The following is an 18,160-nucleotide window of genomic DNA, read 5'->3' on the forward strand; positions in this document are numbered from 1 at the left end:
AAAAAAAAATAGTAAAAAAGAAAATAATAGGGGAGGGGGCAGAGCCCCTCCAGCTGAGGGAGGCCAGTGATAAGCAGCCTGGAGCCTGAGGCTGTGACTCCTCGGAGCTGGAGGGGTGGGTGGGGTGGGGGTTCGGGGTCCTTAGATCTGTCTCCCCCATTTTTCCTACATGAGGGAACTAAGACTTCTATTGGGACTCACACCTGAGAGCTAGCCTATGCTAGTGGCCTCGGGCACCGCCTTCCAGGTGCCAGGTGGGCCTTGTTGTTCAGCCCTGCATCCATGAACCCCTCCCTCATCCCCAGCATGTGTGGAGCCAGGCCGACCGTCCCTCGGATCAGCAGCAGCAGCTCACCCTTGGGCCTCAGGTGACTGCTGCCTCATTTGTTTGTGGTTTGGCTTTTCTTTCTTTTTCTGAGTTTTCGTGAAGTTGATTTTCCCAGCATGTAAGGCACAGCCCTCCTGCCTCACCCGACAGATGAAAAGTTAAATCGACCAGGCCAAGAGCCACCTGGGTAGTGGGTCCCAGGGCAGTTACCATCAGGCATCACTTCCTCTCAGCCTCTGCCAAGGCCAAGTGCACACAGGGCCAGCCAGTACCATTCATGCTGTGGGACAAAGGGCTGGGAGGCCCGCCCAGCTCAGGAGAGTAAGGGGTGCAGGATGCCTGAGACCACCCCTACTTTCTACCTTTTGACCATTTACTGCCTGGGGTGAGCCTGCCCACCCACCACCTCCTCCTCTGGCCTAAGGCTCCGTGGTGTCAGCCACCTCTGCTGATCTTGGGTCCTCGCCCTCCACTCTACCGTGTGCTGAGCTCTTTCCCATGAATGCACTCTGGAAAGATTTGGGAGACAAACGGGAAGTGACAGACAGTGGACCAGGCTGTGGGGCCTTGTGCAGATTCCTACTGTTCCAGCCAACACTGAGACCCCAGATTGTCTTAGGAAGGCAGTGGGGACTGTCTAGGGCCCAGAGCAGGGCCTCAGGTGTCTTTTGGCCATGTCAAGAAAAAGGCCCTTGGCAAAGTCAGGCCTGACCTGACCCCAGCTGCCAGACTCCCACAGGTGGCTTGTCCCAGAGTCTGCAGCATCATGGGAGGCCTGGAGCATTCAGCTGCATTCTGCTGCAGCCCTTGTCCTGGTGATCTCCACCTGAGAGCCCACAGTCTATGGCTCCCAAAGCTCAGTTCCCACACGAGCCTTAGCCCACCACAAAGGGCTGCCTCCTCCCTGTATGCCCCTGGGAGCCTGCTCAGGTCATTGGGATACCTGCTTAGGGTTCCCACCAGGAGGTCTGAGTGATTGCAGGCACCACTTCCACTCATGCTAACCGAGGCAGTCTGTGGAATCACCACACCCTGGCGGCACAAGGTGTGGGACTTCCTGGTAGGCCAGAGGAAGTTCCTTCATGCCTGCTGTCACAAAAGGAGGCAGTGGCTTGCACAACCAGCAAATTCCAAATATTTATGAGAGCCTGTGATGTGTGATAAGGGCCTATGATGCCTTCCTGGACACAGCGGTGGCTCCTGTTGACGCCCTGCTCTCTCCACATCCTGGTATTGCTGTTTTGAGCAATGGAGACCTGTGTCTGACCCTGGGGTGTGCTATTACCTCCAGGGACCAGGAGCCTCCATGGGGCAGTCACCTTCCTGCATGTCCCCTCCCATTTTATTTTTTAAAATATTTTTCTTTTGTAATTTTTTATTTTATGTAGACTGGTGTTTTGCCTTCATGTATGTCTGTGTTTCCATGTATGTGCTGGAAATTAAATCCAGGTCCTTTGGAAGAGCAGTCAGTGCTCTTAACCACTGAGTCATCTCTCTCCAGCCTGTCCCTTCCCATGTTAGCGTGTAGGCAGGGTACTCAAGCAGCTTATAGATGAACCTTACCCAAAGGTCTGGGTTCTGGCCTTCACTCTGTGCCTCTGGGGAACTGGAGGCACCTGACTGGGGAGGACACTTGAATTGGGTCTCTGTCAACAATACTTACCCCCTTTCAGTTCAGTTCAGTAGGCCTGCTCCCCACCTACAGCCAGGCATAGGCATGGGGTGTGTGGGGCTCCATGGCTCCGCTCAGCAGGAAGGTATGGGGTGGAAACTGAGAAAGAGGGGTGGCTGTGACTCCCCAGGCTCGGGCTACTCCTGCCCTGAGGTCCCCATCTGGGGACACAGAGTCTGCGTATAGCAGGGCAGAAGGCTAGGTTGCAAGCTATTCCTCTCTCTATGAACTGGTGACCACTAGGGGCCTGGCGTGGTACCCACACACCTCCCTGCCCTCATAGCCTCTCTACCCTATGTCCTGTCCATGCCGCCAACCCCCCCCCCCCCAGCTCCTGTGCTCTTGGGGGCTCCCAGTGTCCTGCGGACGGTCGCAGTATCCTGTGCATGCTGTGCCTGCCGTGATGCTGCCACTGCTGAACTGAAGCGGGTGAGCCTCTGCCTACACCGTCGGGTCCTTCAGTGTCCTCTTGCCCTACAGGACGGCCCTCACCTATATCAGCCTGCCCCATACTCTCGCTTGTGGGCCAGGTCCCTCCAGGAACAGGCAGTGAGCTGCTGTGCATGAGGCTTGGGTCCACCAGACAGCATGGCTATCCATAGACATTTCTCATGCACTATGGTATTGGACAATGAGCCCCAGTTTGACCCTCTGGGTCACTGTGACGAAATGCAGCGTGGAGCCACCCTTTGCCCACCCCACCCCCTTTAGCGTCACTATCTTTGTTGCTCAGACTGAATCTCCCATGGCCACTAATCACCTTTCCTTACTATGATAAAGGAACATGACCGTCCAAGGGTGGTGGCCAGGCAGGGCAGGGTGTCAGCTCCCATGTTTCTTGCAGAATCCTCACTCTGCCTAGCTTCTCTGTCCCCTCCCTCATGGCTCCTCTGCACTGGGCAGCCACAGCATTCCCCCTGCCATACTTAGTCTGGCCATGCTGGAGCAGAGCTGGGGGTCTCATGCTCCGGGCAAGTCTCTACCCATTGGCGGCACCTCAGTCTCTGTGATCCCGTTGGGAGACCCGTCTCTCTGTTTTGCGTACTCCCACCCCAGGTGCCTGGTTTACTGGTGACATTGCTAACAGAGGCTGTGCCAGGCAGACCTAGCAGGTGTGGCCGACCCACCAGCTCCTGTCCTCTAAAAGGGGACAAATCTGTGGAAACAGGCTGGCCAGAGGATTGAGCAGTCTTGGGGCATGTTGCCTTGAGCTAAGGTCCCTGGTGGTGTTGGGCTTAGCTGACCACTACCCAGTTTGCCCCCCATGGTGCCTGCAGCAAGGCAGCTCTTAGCAGGAATGTGGCCTCCCACAGAGCTGGCACACTCTGCTGAGAACCTAGGTGTTTGCATTGCCACCATGCAACCCCTGCTGTGATGTGGGCAGCTGCGATGGTCCTGCACCCTGTCTTCTGGCTCTGTGGAGTGCAGGCGTCTGTTCTCCCGCTTTCCCTCCATGCCCAGCAGCTGTGGAGGGCACTGTTGGTCCTTCTACAAAGGAGCCAAGAGTGTGAGGGTGCAGCTTGTGACGTGTATGGTGGCAGGGATGGGGGCCCCGGTGGAGCTCTTGGGCCTTGGGGAGACTGGATTCCCAAGTCACAGGTATGCTCCAGGCTCCCCTCTTCCTGCCTCATTGCTCTACCTGAGACTCTGGGTCCCCAGGCCCAGGTGCTGTCCCCCGGAAGTTGTGGCCCTGCCTCACTTCTCTGCTTTTACCAGAAGAGCCAGGCCTTGTGGTGGGCAACATCCTGCCTCTGCTCAGCCTGGAGAAGCGAAACCGGCCTGTAAAAGCCAATGGGGCTCCCTGGGAATACCCAAAGGCGGTAGCCTGTAGGGCCTGCTCTGGGAGAACTATAGCTACAGGGGCTGTGGGGGCCCCTACTCTCTTCCTGTCTCTTAACTACCCCAAGCCCTGTCCTCTCTGAGAGAGGCTCTGGGGAACACCAGAAGCAGCCCTGTTTGATGGGCAGACCAGAGAGCCCGAAGGCCTTCTTCAGAGCACGGTGGGTGGCTACTCACAGGCACAGGGCTGGGAGGTCACTTCCTGTTGTCTTTGGTCACTTCCTCCCAGGGCATTCGACACAGTCCTCCTTACTGCCCCTGCCTGTGGTATGAGGCACCACATGGCCCTTGCAAAACCCTTGCCCATATCAGGGCCAGAGTCGGGGGCACCAAGGCCGTGGCCCATGAAAGCTTCACTGGCATCCTTCTCTCGGGAGGCCAGTCTGCTGTTCTACATATGGGGTGTGCATACCCCATGTGGGGTGACCAGGCAATGGCTGCCCTGCTTGTCCCAGAAGTTGGGTATGGTGAGTGAGGATGGCTGTGGTAGACAGGCTGGGGGAGCATGAGGTCTCGTGCCCCAGAGGGGCGATAGACACTGTTCCACATTCAGATAATATAGGCACTTGGGGTTCTCTGCCATATACCTGGGTCTCCAGCACCCTACCCCAGGCTTTCAAGTTCTGGTTTCCTTGAGGGGCCATCCTTATTGTGGGTATCAATGTTACAGTGGCAAGCACCAAGGATTCAGGAACACAGGAGTCTCCTGAAGCCTGCAGTACCCATATATGTAGGACACGGTACAAGCTCACATGGGGCCTGCTTTGCCTCTCCCAAAATGACCGGGTCAGCCCAATAACTGTGAAAAGTGAACAGTCCTCACAAGGTGCTAGGTTGAATCACAGCACACCCCAGCACTGGTTCGGCACCCAGACTCCGTGTCAGCCTGTCTGTCCCAGAGGCTGCATCCTTGGCAGGCACAGCTGATCCCCTCCTGTGCCCTCACATGCCTCCTTCCTTCTACCCAACAGCTGGTCAGCGAGAAGGTTGGTGGGGCTGAGGGCACCAAGCTGGACGATGACTTCAAAGAGATGGAAAAGGTAGGGGTCCCACACTTCTGGAGGACAAAGGGGCCTGCACCATTCTGCCTCGGTGTCCGATGTTCCAACACTGGCTCTCTTCGCAGAAGGTGGATGTTACCAGCAAGGCCGTGGCAGAGGTGCTGGTCAGAACCATCGAGTACCTGCAGCCCAACCCAGGTAGGTCACCCGGAAGTGGTGACCATGGCCCTCCTGACCTCTTCTCCTTACCACCACATACAAGGGTCCCTTCTGCTGACTTGCTGGGCCGGTGTGCAGTGGGGCCAGATCTTCCCAGGGGCACAGGTTGGAGATGGGAGGAGGTGGAGTCCAGGGCCGTGGAGCAGACCGCAGTACCACGACCATGGCCTCTAGTCTCCACGACACTTTTTGAGGAGGCCTTAGGGAAGGGACATGTGGGATTGGTCCCTTCTTCGTTGAGTTGCTAAACCCCTGGGAGGGCATGAGAAGACACTCCTGTCACTTGGCCCACTGGCCAGCACAGGATATGTGGTCCTGGTCCAGGGGAGAGGAGCCTGTGGGTGTCCCACCTGGGCCGTCTTCCCTTGCAGCCTCACGGGCTAAGCTGACGATGCTGAACACTGTATCGAAGATCCGGGGCCAAGTGAAGAACCCTGGCTACCCACAGTCAGAGGGGCTGCTGGGCGAATGCATGGTCCGCCACGGCAAGGAACTGGGTGGAGAGTCCAATTTTGGTGAGGGACAGCTGAGGGGTCGGGTGGGGAGGGAGGGCAGCCATGTCCAATATTCTGCCCTGCCTTGGCATGTGGGGAACTCCTTCCATGACCTCCTCTCCTCCCTGCAGGTGATGCCCTGCTGGATGCAGGTGAGTCCATGAAGCGCTTGGCTGAGGTGAAGGACTCACTGGACATTGAAGTCAAACAGAATTTCATCGACCCGCTGCAGAATCTGTGTGACAAGGACCTGAAGGAGATCCAGGTGCCGCCCCATGCCTGGTTCCATGGGTAGGCGGGGAGGGTGACCCGTGCAGCTGTGCTGCTGCATCACGTGTCTGCACCCACAGCACCACCTGAAGAAACTGGAGGGCCGCCGTCTGGACTTTGACTACAAGAAGAAACGACAGGGCAAGATCCCTGATGAGGAGCTGCGGCAGGCCCTGGAGAAGTTTGAGGAGTCCAAGGAGGTGGCAGAGACCAGCATGCACAACCTCCTGGAGACTGATGTGCGTGTTGGGCGGGACAAGGACCCAGGACACCATTCCACAAGGATGAGGGGGCTGCCCTCCCAGGCTAGGGTGCTGGTCCTCCAGGGCGGGTGCATGGCCATGTCATCTGGCCCCTTCCTGTCCACAGATTGAGCAGGTGAGTCAGCTCTCAGCCCTGGTGGATGCCCAGCTGGACTACCATCGGCAGGCAGTGCAGATCCTGGAGGAGCTGGCAGACAAGCTGAAGCGTCGGTGAGTGGTGGCTTCCCTCCCGCCCCCAGCAGTTCCTGTGACTACTGTGCGCCCTCTGCTGGCGAGCATGGGCTGTGCACCCAACCTGCCAGGCCAGGCACAGGCTTCAGTTGTGCCCTGCCTGATGCTGGGTTGTATCAGTGAAGGGTCCTTAGAGCTGTGTGTGTGTATATAGCAATAGGTCCCAGAAGGGAGATGGCAGTGGTAGCGGGAGCCAGAGAATGAGAGGACGAGGGAGTTAGCTGGGTCAGCTGCCCAAGTTCACATTCTTGACCTGCTTTTGTCAGGTGGCAGTTCCCTGGGTGGCCAGGGATGTCCCTGTGCATCCTCACTAAACAGGGTGGCTTTGAGGGCAGAGGCGGTTGAGTCTCCATGGGTACTCATGCTTGGGACGGGCTTAGATTAGAGCCAGCCCTCGCCCTGAGGCGGCAGCAGAAACAACAGGGTGGAAGAAGAGGGGTGTGGGAACTTTGGGCTTTCCATTCCTGCAGGGTGCAGGAAGCCTCCTCACGCCCCAGGCGGGAGTTCAAGCCCCGGCCACGGGAGCCCTTCGACCTTGGAGAGCCAGAGCAGCCCAATGGGGGATTCCCCTCTGCCCCAGCACCCAAGATCACAGGTAACAAAGCCCCATGGCAGGTTCCCCAGGCTGGAGATGGCTGTCCAGTCACTCACACCTACCCTCCTCCACAAACAGCTTCCTCGTCATTCAGATCAGCAGACAAGCCCGCCAGGACCCCCAGCAGGAGTATGCGTGAGTGTCCCGGGGTGGAAGTGGCTGCTGTCTTTGGGGGTGAGAGAGGGAGAGAGGGGACTGCATCCCCCCACCACTACCACAGCTGCTGCAGGTTGCTTATTTGGGGTCACCAAAGTATCAAAGCAGGGCCAACCTCCACCTGCCTTGGCCTATCTGCTGTCCTATCCTGACACCCCTACCCTACCCTGATCCCAGCACCCCTGGACCAGCCAAGCTGCAAGGCACTATATGACTTTGAGCCTGAGAATGACGGTGAGCTGGGCTTCCGCGAGGGCGACCTCATCACACTCACCAACCAGATCGATGAGAACTGGTACGAGGGGATGCTGCACGGCCAGTCAGGCTTCTTCCCACTCAGCTATGTGCAGGTGCTGGTGCCCCTGCCTCAGTGACCACGCCTGCACCGACTCCTTGCACATTGTGGCAGCAGTCTAACGCCAAGGTGCTCTAGAAACACTAACGTCCCTCCAGGGGACCCTCCTCACTCTCCCAGCCCTGAGCCCCCCATCCTAAGACTTGGGAAGGCCCACCCTGAGGTCCTATTGCCTTCCTGATGGTGGCAGCTCCCACCTGTTTCAAACCCTCCCAGCCCGTTGCTGGCGATGGGCCCTGGCCCCTTCTCCAGGCTCCCCAGAAGCAGGCGGGCCCTTGGAGTCCCCATCCTGTAAGCTGAGGCTGGCCAGTACCCCAACTTGACACACAGAAATGCTTAGCACCAGCTATACATGCAGAAGTGCACACAGCACACATGTGCACACCTCCCACGGGACCACAGAACCAGCCTCAGCCCTGCCGAAGGCCAAGCACAAAGGCCCTGAAGAGAGGACATTCCCAGGTCCCTGGCACTTTCCTTTGAGACAACTCCATTGGTACCTGTTCATGTGACCCTGTACCTGTAGGCTACCACAGGCAGCTGGCAGGTCCCTTCTCCGACCAGCAGACCTGCCGCAGCCCCAGCTCTGCATCATGCCCTGCCAGGTGCCAGCAAGTGAGGCCTCCAGCCTGGGCTCAGTCACATTCCTCTCTACAGTGTTCCCACAACCTATGGCTCAACCCTGGCATGTGGGGCCACAATGTCCCACTCCAGCCCGGGCTGAAGTGAACTCTACTCCTGATTTTTTAAAAAGTATTAAATGTCTCTTTCTACAGCCATTGCCCCATCTTAATTCAGCATGACCCTGTTCCCTTGCAAGGGCCCACACAGCCCTACCACCCCACCCCAGCCCAAGGACCCCCACAGCCTAACTCCCCCCCCCCCAGCCACAGGCTCATGCTGTGGGTACTTAGACTTTATTATCCAGCCCAAGGGTCCGCCTGCCATCCTACCCCAGCCACAGGTCCGTGTGTGGGTACTTTATTGCCCAGCCTGGTCCAGGACAGCAGGGCCTGCATGGCCTCAGCTCCCCTGCTTGAGCATGCTGCAGACCTGCTCCAGCACATGGCACATGCCCTGATCCTTTGGGGTCCTGCTGGCCAAGGACATCTGCAACAGCAGGACTGGGGTCAGGCTCTGCCCTGGACAGGTATCCCCTACCCCCTAGGGCTACAAGCCAAGTAAGGCCCTGCCAGGGTGAATGGGTACAGCACCCGGTAGGCCTGGGCTACCAAGACTTTGGTTCTGTAAGAAATTTCTTTGGTTAGGATTTGGAAGCAGGGTCTTGACTCTGTAGCCCAGGCCAACCTAGAAGACACCCCCCCACCCCCCACATACACATGTACATGCCTTTGGGTGCTGGTTGACAGTGTGTGCCCCACTGAGCCTCACAATCTGAGCGATGTACAGTACAGAGCACCCTCCTGGGTGAACTCCACATAAAAGGGGGGGGGGACCTCAGGCCACATGCAGGAGTCAGTAGTTGGCAAGAGGGTTCACCTGGCCACCCAGGTCCTGTGACCTCCCTTCCCCTGGACTCTAGGGAAGTCTTGTTGAGACTCTGGGAAGAGGTTTGTGCTCCCCACAGGACCCAGGCTGCAGGGTTGTACAGTCTCACCTTGAGCTTGTCCAGGTAGGTATGCTCTGGGCTCCAGGCCTCCTGGAACCTCACGAGGTCAGGGGCGCCCTTGTAGAACTCCGCCAGCAGCACCTACAGGGCAAGGGCAGCACATCTGGCCTGTCCATGCTTGGCTCTGCAGCTCCCTCATTTGCCAGGAGGGGCTAGGTTCCATGTCACCACAGTGCAGGCTCCTCCCAAGAAGTCACACCCATGGTCCCTCAGGGATGACAAAGTTGTTAAAAAATAGATACACGCAGGTGTGCTGCAGGCACACCTGTCATATCAGCACTGAGAAAGCTGAAAGAATAATTGTAAGCTTGGGCTACATAGGAAGGCCGTATCTCAAGTAAAAAAAAAAGTGGACCACAGCCACAGAAAGATGGCTCACCATCTCTTGAAGGACATCACTGGTCAGGAAGCTGTCCTGGACATACGCCATCTCTACGTCCATAGGGATGCCATAATCACTGGGCCTTTGCTGCTAGGAGGAGTGGGACCAGTCAGAGAGGCCTTGCCTGTGCCAGGGGCGTCTAGGGTCTGAAGTTAAGGGATGTAGGAAGCCAGGGCATTACCCAGAAGGGCTTAAGAGTAGCCACTGAAATACTACTGAAGCACAGCTGCTCAATACAGCCCCGAACTGGATTCCCTGCCCAAGACACAGCACATTCTCCAGCCCCCAAACATCTGCCCAGATTCGACCCTGCTGTACCCTCTCACATCCACACCCCTCAATTTGTCGTCTTCCAGCTTACCCACCTCGGGGGGAGGCATCACCCAGAAAGGGCAGATCTTGGACTCAGGGCCTGGGTTGCCAGAATAGTAGGGGGCTGTGGGGACAAAGACAGGTTGAGGCTGGGGACCCAGTGGTCCTGGCAGGGTGAATCCCCCAACCTGGTGCCCAGCTGGGGCCTCACAGCACAGCAGGGCCAGGCAAGGCTGGAAGCCATTGCTGGAGCCTTGCAGTCTTAGCTGGTACTCCATCTGTGCGTCGATGTCCTGCAGGGAGGGCACTGCGGGGCTGTGTGGGTGACTGTGGTACCAACCCACCAGGGACAGGCCTCGAAGGAACAGCACCTGATGGATCTGGAGGCAGAGAAGCTAGGGTTGGGGGTGGGGACCACCCCGAGTCTCACACAAAGGCACTTAAGTGGTTCCCCCGCCCAACTATGGCAGGAAGTATGATTAACGAATACATCTGGGGCAGGAGAGACAGCTCCGTGAGTAAGAGTGCTGGCTGCATTTGCAGGGGACCACAGTTCAATTCCCAGCACAGGCTGCTCACAACCCCTGTAACTCTGGTTCCAAGAATCAGATGCCCTCTTCTGGCCTCACTACATACACACACTTTTTTTCTTTTGGTTTTTCGAGACAGGTCTCTCTGTAGCTAGGAGCCTGTCCTGGAACTAGCTCTTGTAGACCAGGTTGGCCTCGAACTCACAGAGATCCTCCTGCCTCTGCCTCCTGGGTGCTGGAATTAAAGGCGTGTGCCACCACCACCCGGCTTTTTTTTTTCTAATTTAAATAGTGCATCTAGCTGGCTGGGTGGTAGTGTGGTTGCACACCTTTAATCCCAGCACTCGGGAGGCAGAAGCAAGCTAATCTCTGAGTTTGAGGCCAGCCTATTCTACAGAGCAAATTGCAGGACAGCCAGGGCTAGAGAAACCTTGTAAGAAACAAGAAAAAAAAAATTCCATTTAAACATAGCAACAGACTTATCCTCCCAGTACTCAAAAGGTACAGCAGGAGGATGCCTCAGTCTAGACCAGCCTGGGCTACACAGCAAAAGCCCTTGTTATGTAAAGCACCAAGCCAGCATTTCCACCCCAGACGTGGGCACCCACACTCCCATATTTGCAGAGCATGGCCACTGTCCTTGGCCACCAGACAACAAGTCCTCACCTCCTCTTCAACAGTGGCCGCTGTATCAGTGTCCCCCAGCCGACTCCTGCAGGGGAAGGCTCTCAGCACGGTCAGCACTGTGGGGTACCGAACAAGAAGCTGTCAGTCCTGCCCCCAGGGGTGCCCTCATCCGCCCCGTCTGAGTACGCACTCTGATTGTTAATGTCCCAGCGACCACCAAGGTAGCCCACGACCTCACTCCGAGTCAGGTGACAGTGGAAGTCCTGGGGACGAAGGGGGAGAACAGTCTGCACTTCCTGTGTCAGTGTAAGCCAGCTCAGCTCTTGTCAAGCACCTACCACTATGCTAGGGATGTCACTCCCTGGTGAGTATGCAGTGCCTGCACCTAGCGTTTGAAAGGCACTGGTGTCTGTTCCCAGCACCAAAGGGAAAAGGAGCTCCGATCACTTTCTAATAGCAAGCACTGAAGGAGTACCTGTTGTATATCATATCCCCGACTCCTCCGTGCCCCCACCCAGGCTGGTGAGGTCCTTCTCCCCTGACATGGAGGACGACCAGGCAAAGTGACTTTGGTCACTTACCAAGAGGAACAGCACGTTACTGGAAACGGCCACGTTGAATGGCTGGAACTTGTTGATGGCAGCAAAGGATGTGACTTCTACCAGAGTGTGGGGGTTCCTGGAGTGGCGGGAAGGGTGCCAAGGCTTCAAGAACTCAGGCTCTTCCCAACCCTACCACCTCCTGAGATCCTTGCCTCTGTGACCAAACCAACCAAAGGCACCAGGGAAGCCAGCGGGGGCAACTGACCTGGCAGAGTCACGACTACCCAGCATGCAGTAACGCACTGGCACCTGGACCTTGTCCACACGCTTGCCCAGGGTTGTGGCCTCTGGGGAGAGGGATGAGAGAGAAGTCAGTGTGAACATCCCCCCTTCTGTTCTCTTTGCAAAGAAGCAAGGATACCCAAGAAATAAGAGGAAGTGGGGCCAGCAAGATGGCTCAGTGGGTCTTACAACCAGGCCTGATGACCTAGGTTTGATCACCAGAACCCACATGGTAGAAGGGGCCCAAGTCCTGAAAGGTGTCCTCTAACACATACCCTTGACCCCAGCTCTCAGGAAGCAGACATCTCTGTGAGTTCCAGGCCAGCCAAGCAGAGAGTGAAACCAGGCCTAAGAAACATCAAAGCCAGCTTCCGGCATCACAGTTCCCTCCTCTCTGGTCCCTCACCTGGCTCAGAGACCTTCCCAGGCGGTCTGCGGCCTTTGTCCTCTGCTGAGACCCCCGCCAGCACATCTTCTTCGTCCTCCTCCAGTAGCAGCTCCTCCTCCTCCCCTTCACTGGTGGGACTCTGGTGGAGTGGAGGTAGAGCGGCAGTAAGATAGGGGAGCGCCTCATCATACCCCCAAGTACTCTCTGGAGCCCAGGCCTGAGCGCGAGATGTCATTGCCTTGAGTGACCACCAGAGGGTGATGGTGAGCAGGTGTGCACAAGGCGCAGCTCCCTCTGCCCATAGCACTTCATGGCTCCCACCCCCTTTAGGGTCAAAGTTGAAGTCCTTTCTCTGTCTGCCCTTCCCTGCCTCCCTCCTTCCTTGCGCTTTCTGCTTCAGCCTCTCAAGCCACCTTTCTGCAACACGCAAGGCCGTGTCCTACCCCAGGGCCTTTGCACACCTCCTCCCGCAGCGCACCACAGGTCAAGGCTTGTTGTGGTCACCTCATCAGCAGCAGCTACTGGCACATGCAGCTGGTGTCGGCGGAGCCAGGCAGCCTTGTACTTGTCAAGTTTCTGGCCCTTGTACTTGACCGACGCCCAGCCACAGCCGGACTTCTTGGCCGGGTTGACGAGCTTCTTACAGTGTGTCGCCCAGGCGCTGGGTGAGTTGAAGACTTGTCCAGTTTCCTGCCACAGGATCCTGCCATCCGGCTGCAGGTCCCCAATGAACTTCCTGCCCTGCAGGGACAGAGAGGGCTGGGACACGCCCACTCCCAGAGATTCCTGACTCTTATGCTCCCTGAGACTTGGCGTCCATGTTCTTCTAGGGCTCACAAGAGGCATTTCCCTAGAAACGCCATCTGTCACACCAGTACCGCATCCCGGCACTCAACACCCAGCTTTGAAGTTAAACAGCAGCCAGACCCGACATAGCAAGGCACGACTGTCAGCCCAGATACTGGGGAGGCTGAAAGACCACAAGTACAAAGCCTTCTAGGAACACTTTATAATATACTTCTACTCAGAAGTAGAACCCCTACCTAGAATCCCCTAATGATGGACTAGGGGCGTGGTTAAGGGTGGGGCTTCCACCTAGAATCCCTGAGTGAGGGGCGGGGGGCGTGGCTCAGGTTCCATTTTTGGCACCACAAAGAAAGTTTTTAGCGTGATCGTTTTAAACAGTACTCATAGAAGACCTGGGAAGAAAGACCTCAATTCACTGATGGGGAATCTGCTATCACACAATTGGTTATTCATACACCCGGACGGCTGTGGTTACGGTTACGGCATTGTGAGAAGCTCTGGGCTTCAGTTTCCCTTTACGCATGAGCAGTGGAGGACATGAATGGTCTCTGGGGGTCGCTCACCAGGTAGTAGATAGATAGCACCCCTTCGCCGGGCTCCAGCAGCTCGTCTTTGAGCAGCACCCGCAGCGTGACCGCGCGCCTCGTAAGCGCGCCCCCCAGGGTCAGCCCAGGCCCAACCGTGCTGCCTCCAATGCCACTGAGGCTGCCGCTGCGCGCTCCGCTGCCCGCCCCGCGCTCGGGGTCCTCGGCCTCCGCGTCGTCCTCATCCTCTTCCGGCGCTTCATCGGCCACGGCCGCAGGGGACAGAGGCTCGGGAGCTGCAACGAGACAGCGACGGGCTGCAGAGATCGCACCCCTCAGCCCTGTCCCCGCCCGCACAGAGCGTCCTACCTGCCATGGCTGCCCTGTCTCGGCACAACCTCCTCCGGGTAACCGGGCTCCGCCCCGCACGGAGATGCCGCAGCCCATTGGTCACCGGGGGGATGGGCGGAGAGGTTTGGCCCACTGAGGGGTGGAGGAGACACCAAGCCCATGGTTTGTGCTCCGGTTGGATCTGGAGGGCTCCGAGGCTGTTGGGGAAACTGAGGCGGGAGGTTGTGGGAGATCTGGACGAGGGACTCAGACCCAGGACACTACCTTCAAGGGCTACAGAGGCCACCAACTACCAGGTTGCAGCCTTGGAGCCCTGGGCGCAGTAGCGGTTCAGTCTACTAGAAAGAAATGGGAATCTGAGGTCTCCAGCCTGCCCTCGCCCGGGAGAGGAAATGCGGGGAAACTGAGACCCGATGGTGCTGGTGACCTGGAGGAGAAAACTGACACCCAGGACCCCCACATTTAGGAGATTACATGCCCCACCTGAGGCCGCCGCCTGCTGGACTGCATCTCGGGGCTAGGGCGCACCCGCCCCTACCCAGCGATGAGGGAAACTGAGTCCCACGACCAGCGCGCTAGATAGGCTCGGCGCCCTTGGTGATTGGGAGCTGGGGAGAACCGGCTTTGTAAGAAATGTAGGGCCGCAATGGGAAGGCTCGCTGCAGGTGGATCGAAAGTTCTGGGTCAGGCTCTGCTTCAGCATCTATAGTGTTAACTCAGCAATTTACAGCCGTCACGTCATCCAATCACCAGGTGGCCCCAGCATCCAATTAACTACAAGGGATGGTTTCCATCCAGCCAATCGGCGCCTAGGTGGAGTCGGGGGCGGGAAGGGGCGGGTTTTGCTGACCGCGCGCGCGAGGCCCAAAGCCTTTGTTCCCCTCCGGTCAGAAACCTTTGCCCCCAACCCCCGGAGGTCTGAAAATCTGGGAAGGGGACCAAGCAGAGTGGCAGGTGGGATTGTAGTCCCACTGGGGAAAGAGAGCACAGGACGCTCTGGAAGGGTCTAAGGAAAGAGAATCCTTCTTTCCCCTAGCCGGATCACCAGACTCCAGCTCCGCAGAGACCAGGCTAGCCTCGGTACACCTCCCCTCACTGTGCTCAATAAGCAGGTCTAGCCACCTCCTGGCAGGCAAAGCCTTGAGTGAGTGAGGGTTCATGTTCTGGACACTGGCCATCTTCATGGGACACCATGCACTTCATCCTCATCCCGTTTATCGTCTGCCCAGCCTGGTCCTAGAGAGATCTTTCTATACTGTAACTACATCTCACCCCTCACCACAACAGCCCATGGCTCCCTACTCATTTTTCTTTTCCTTCCTCTATTCTTTCAAGTTCTGAGATAGGATCTCATAACTGGCCTCGAACTGAGCCCAGGTTAGCCTCACACTTGCAGCAATCCTCCTGCCTCAGCCTCCCTTGTGCTGAAATCACAGGTTTGCATTGCCACACCCAGCTACCCTGTGGCCTTAGACAATTTGAAGCAACCACTGTGTCTTGACAATGTACGAAAAAGTCCTCTAAAGATAACAGTGGACAGTTGGACAGATAAAGGAACGCCACGCTGCCCATAGCAACTATCTATGGTCCCCATCGCTACCCTTTATTACCCGTGTAAAGTCCAGGCGCTAGGGCCAAGGACTGCGGGAAATGAATGCATAAACTGTTCTGGTTTTCTTTTTTGAAAACATCATAAGCTACTTACAGAACTGGACTCAAGTTACTATGTAACTAAGACTGCCCTTAAGCTGGTGATACTTTATCTCCCAACTTTCGGGAAGACGGCAGTGTGCCACCATGCCTGGCTGAATTTATAATTATATACTGATTGTGTGCACAGGAATTGATCTTAGAGCCTTGTATTTGAAGGAGTCAGGTAGTAGAGCACCTGCCTGGAATTCCCCAGTGAGGGATTGGGGGCGTGGCCAGGGTGGAGCCCAACTCAGAATCCCCAGTGAGGGACTGGGGCAAGAAGCTCCCAGAGGGACTGGGGCGTGGTCCTAGTGGATCCCCACCTAGAATCCCCCAGTGAGGGACTGGGGGCGTGGTCAGAGTGGAGCATTGGCCTAGACTCGCACAGGGAAGGCCTGGGTGCGACTCCATGGTACAGTGTTCACCTAGCAGGCCCAAAGGTCCTGGTTTGCATCTGCAGCAAAAGGAAGAAAACAGTGAGAGAACAGCAGGAGAGAAATGATTGTCTTGTTATAATCCTTCAGACCAGCAGTGAGAGTCAGGCCTGGTGGTCCACATCCGTCATTATAGCACTTGAGAGGCTGAGACAGAAAGAGCTGGAGCTAAAAGTCAGCTAAGGGGGCTGGAGAGATGGCTCAGCAGTTAGCAGCCCTTCCAAAGGTCCTGAGTTCAATTCCCAGCAACCACATGGTAGCTCACAACTGTATGGAATGGGATCAGATTCCATCTTCTGTTGTACATGAAGGAAGACAGAGATCTCAAACATAAAACAAATAAGTAAATAACTTTTTTTTTAAAGTCATCTTGAGGCCAGGCAGTGGTGGTGCATGCAGGAGGGAGGCAGAGGCACGCAGATCTCTGTGAGTTGGAGGCCAGCTTGGTCTACAGAGTGAGTTCCAGGACAGGCTCCAAAGCTACAGAGAAACCCTATCTTGAAAAACCAAAAAAAAAAAAAAAAAAAGATAAAAAGTCAGCTTGGGCTGTGTATCTAGACAACAAACAACCAAACCAGAAAAACTCAGAACGTGGATACTAGTCGTGCATCTAGGAAGTGGAGTTAGGAGGCTCAGGAGTTCAAGGTCTTCCTCAGTTCCGTAGTTGGGGCCAGTCTGGGCTGTGTGACTTTGGCTCAAACAAAGCAAATGAGAGAAAACTAAAACCAATAACTAACATGCTTAGCTGTAAATCTGATGAAGGGTAATCAGAACACACCGGCTGGGAATGATTGCAGTTGGCGACTTGTTTCAGTGGGGAAGGAAGGGAGCGTGCCACCAAGCCTGATGACCTGCATCTAGTCTGCAGGACCCACGTGATGGAAGGAGAAAATCCACTCCTTCGAGCTCTGACCTCCACACACATACAGTGAATGTAGTAAAAAGTTAAACTGATCTAAGCTGAGAAAGTCCCCTCCCCACCTGACCCCTGGCTAAGGACTTGTCTTGCAGATTCATGTCTAGTGATCCAGGAACATGGGCACTATACTCAGCGACTTCCCGAGCATTCCAGATCTTGCTGTGATGTGCCTGCCATAGGCTTCTGTTTTCCCTGTGATCACGTCCCAGCCACCTTCCTCAGCACAGTCCCTTCGCTTGGGACAGGAGCCCAGAGCTGCCGGGATTTCCCCAGGATCCAGCCCCCGCCCAGCCCTGCCAGGGAGGGAGGTGACGGCTGACTGAGTTGAGGAAACTCCCCGGGAACCTGTTTATTCGCTTCCTGGCCGGGCTGGGGTTCCTACTGGAAGGACGGGGACCTGGGCTGGACATGGCCTCGGCCCTGAGCCCACCCAAGGGCCCCAAGCCCAAAGGCGTGCCACCTTCACACTACTATGAGAGCTTCCTAGAGAAAAAGGGACCCTGTGACCAGGTATGGAGGGTGGGAAGCCTGCCCGGCAGTGCTGAGCTGCCCCGGGAATCCACACAGCCTGACTGAGGGCCTGGCAGGGGGTGATTGATGGTGAGAGGAGCCTGGTGGAGCAAGGCACAAGCTACTGGCTGTGGAAAGCTCTGGCTATCTGTCTGTCTCTTTCCACATTCTGTCCTTTGATTACATATCTCTCTGCCTGCCTGCCTGTCCTTCTGTCTGTCTACCTTCCTGCCTGGCTGCCCTACTGCCTAGCTATTGGTCTCTTGATCTGTCCAGCTTCTGCTTCAATCTTTCTGCCTGTCTCTCTTTCCATTCTCTGCATAGAAACAAGACTAGAGACTTCCTCCAGGAAATAAGGTCTCCTTTGATTCCTGGGCCTCCTCCCCCTCCCAGCTCAGAAGTAACCCCGTGAACTTGAGGTTCTGGGCTAAGGTCACAGCAGGCGGCACATGAACTGGTGGCTGGTCAACTGTCAAAGCAACCGAGAGGGTTGTTCTGAGGCAGGTTTTCAGGATTATGACCCCAAAAGGCTTGAAACCTGAAGAAATCCTCCTGCCTCAGCTTTTCAAGTGTTGGGATGACGGTGTGCTGTGCCACCATGCCCAGCCCATATGTATTTCTGCTGGATGCACCCCTCTGTTTTCCCTGAATACTGCTCAGACTACGTCTCTTGGTTCCTCTTGTCCACATCCCATATGTATCCAGATAAACCACAACCAGCAAGTTCTTTACATCATGCACTCAAATGATGGACAGATGGGTGGGTGGGTGGATGGGTGGATGGATGGATGGATGGGTGGGTGGGTG

General features: G+C 56.3%; 3 protein-coding genes across 5 annotated transcripts in view; 2 read left to right on the forward strand and 1 right to left on the reverse strand.

Annotated features, from left to right (window-relative positions):
* The window catches only part of Sh3gl1 (SH3 domain containing GRB2 like 1, endophilin A2), a 20,723-nt gene extending 12,527 nt beyond the window's left edge, over window positions 1–8,196 (forward strand). Inside the window, exons 2-10 of the mRNA XM_005357873.2 lie at window positions 4,811–4,879; window positions 4,966–5,038; window positions 5,431–5,574; window positions 5,685–5,818; window positions 5,904–6,062; window positions 6,193–6,296; window positions 6,788–6,912; window positions 6,991–7,047; window positions 7,246–8,196. Of these exons, the coding sequence (XP_005357930.1) occupies window positions 4,811–4,879; window positions 4,966–5,038; window positions 5,431–5,574; window positions 5,685–5,818; window positions 5,904–6,062; window positions 6,193–6,296; window positions 6,788–6,912; window positions 6,991–7,047; window positions 7,246–7,442 (1,062 nt within the window). The 3' untranslated portion in view covers window positions 7,443–8,196. The remainder of the gene's footprint in view (window positions 1–4,810; window positions 4,880–4,965; window positions 5,039–5,430; window positions 5,575–5,684; window positions 5,819–5,903; window positions 6,063–6,192; window positions 6,297–6,787; window positions 6,913–6,990; window positions 7,048–7,245) is intronic.
* A 128-nt stretch (window positions 8,197–8,324) lies between these two features.
* On the reverse strand, window positions 8,325–15,141 carry Mpnd (MPN domain containing). Of its 3 annotated transcripts, XM_026784297.1 has the most exons (14): window positions 14,063–14,085; window positions 13,817–13,930; window positions 13,487–13,764; window positions 12,621–12,857; window positions 12,135–12,255; window positions 11,712–11,793; window positions 11,486–11,582; window positions 11,095–11,167; window positions 10,944–11,020; window positions 9,959–10,127; window positions 9,801–9,871; window positions 9,433–9,525; window positions 9,042–9,134; window positions 8,325–8,533 (listed from the first exon to the last, which is right to left on the reverse strand). In XM_026784297.1, exons 2-14 carry the CDS (start codon window positions 13,821–13,823, stop codon window positions 8,447–8,449), a joined length of 1,485 nt encoding a protein of 494 aa, XP_026640098.1. In that variant the 5' UTR covers window positions 13,824–13,930; window positions 14,063–14,085; the 3' UTR covers window positions 8,325–8,446. The 3 variants fall into 3 exon arrangements, with proteins under 3 accessions (XP_026640098.1, XP_026640097.1, XP_026640096.1); XM_026784296.1 differs by having other exon boundaries at window positions 13,487–13,743; window positions 13,817–15,141; XM_026784295.1 differs by having other exon boundaries at window positions 9,433–9,522; window positions 13,817–15,138.
* A 1,287-nt stretch (window positions 15,142–16,428) lies between these two features.
* Window positions 16,429–18,160, forward strand: part of Stap2 (signal transducing adaptor family member 2) — an 8,379-nt gene continuing 6,647 nt past the window's right edge. The window contains exon 1 of the mRNA XM_005357875.2: window positions 16,429–17,353. Coding sequence (XP_005357932.1) covers window positions 17,252–17,353 — 102 coding nt within the window. The 5' untranslated portion in view covers window positions 16,429–17,251. The remainder of the gene's footprint in view (window positions 17,354–18,160) is intronic.

The sequence above is a fragment of the Microtus ochrogaster genome, chromosome 22, assembly GCF_000317375.1.
Source record: "Microtus ochrogaster isolate Prairie Vole_2 chromosome 22, MicOch1.0, whole genome shotgun sequence".
NCBI classification, from domain to species: Eukaryota; Metazoa; Chordata; class Mammalia; order Rodentia; family Cricetidae; genus Microtus; species Microtus ochrogaster.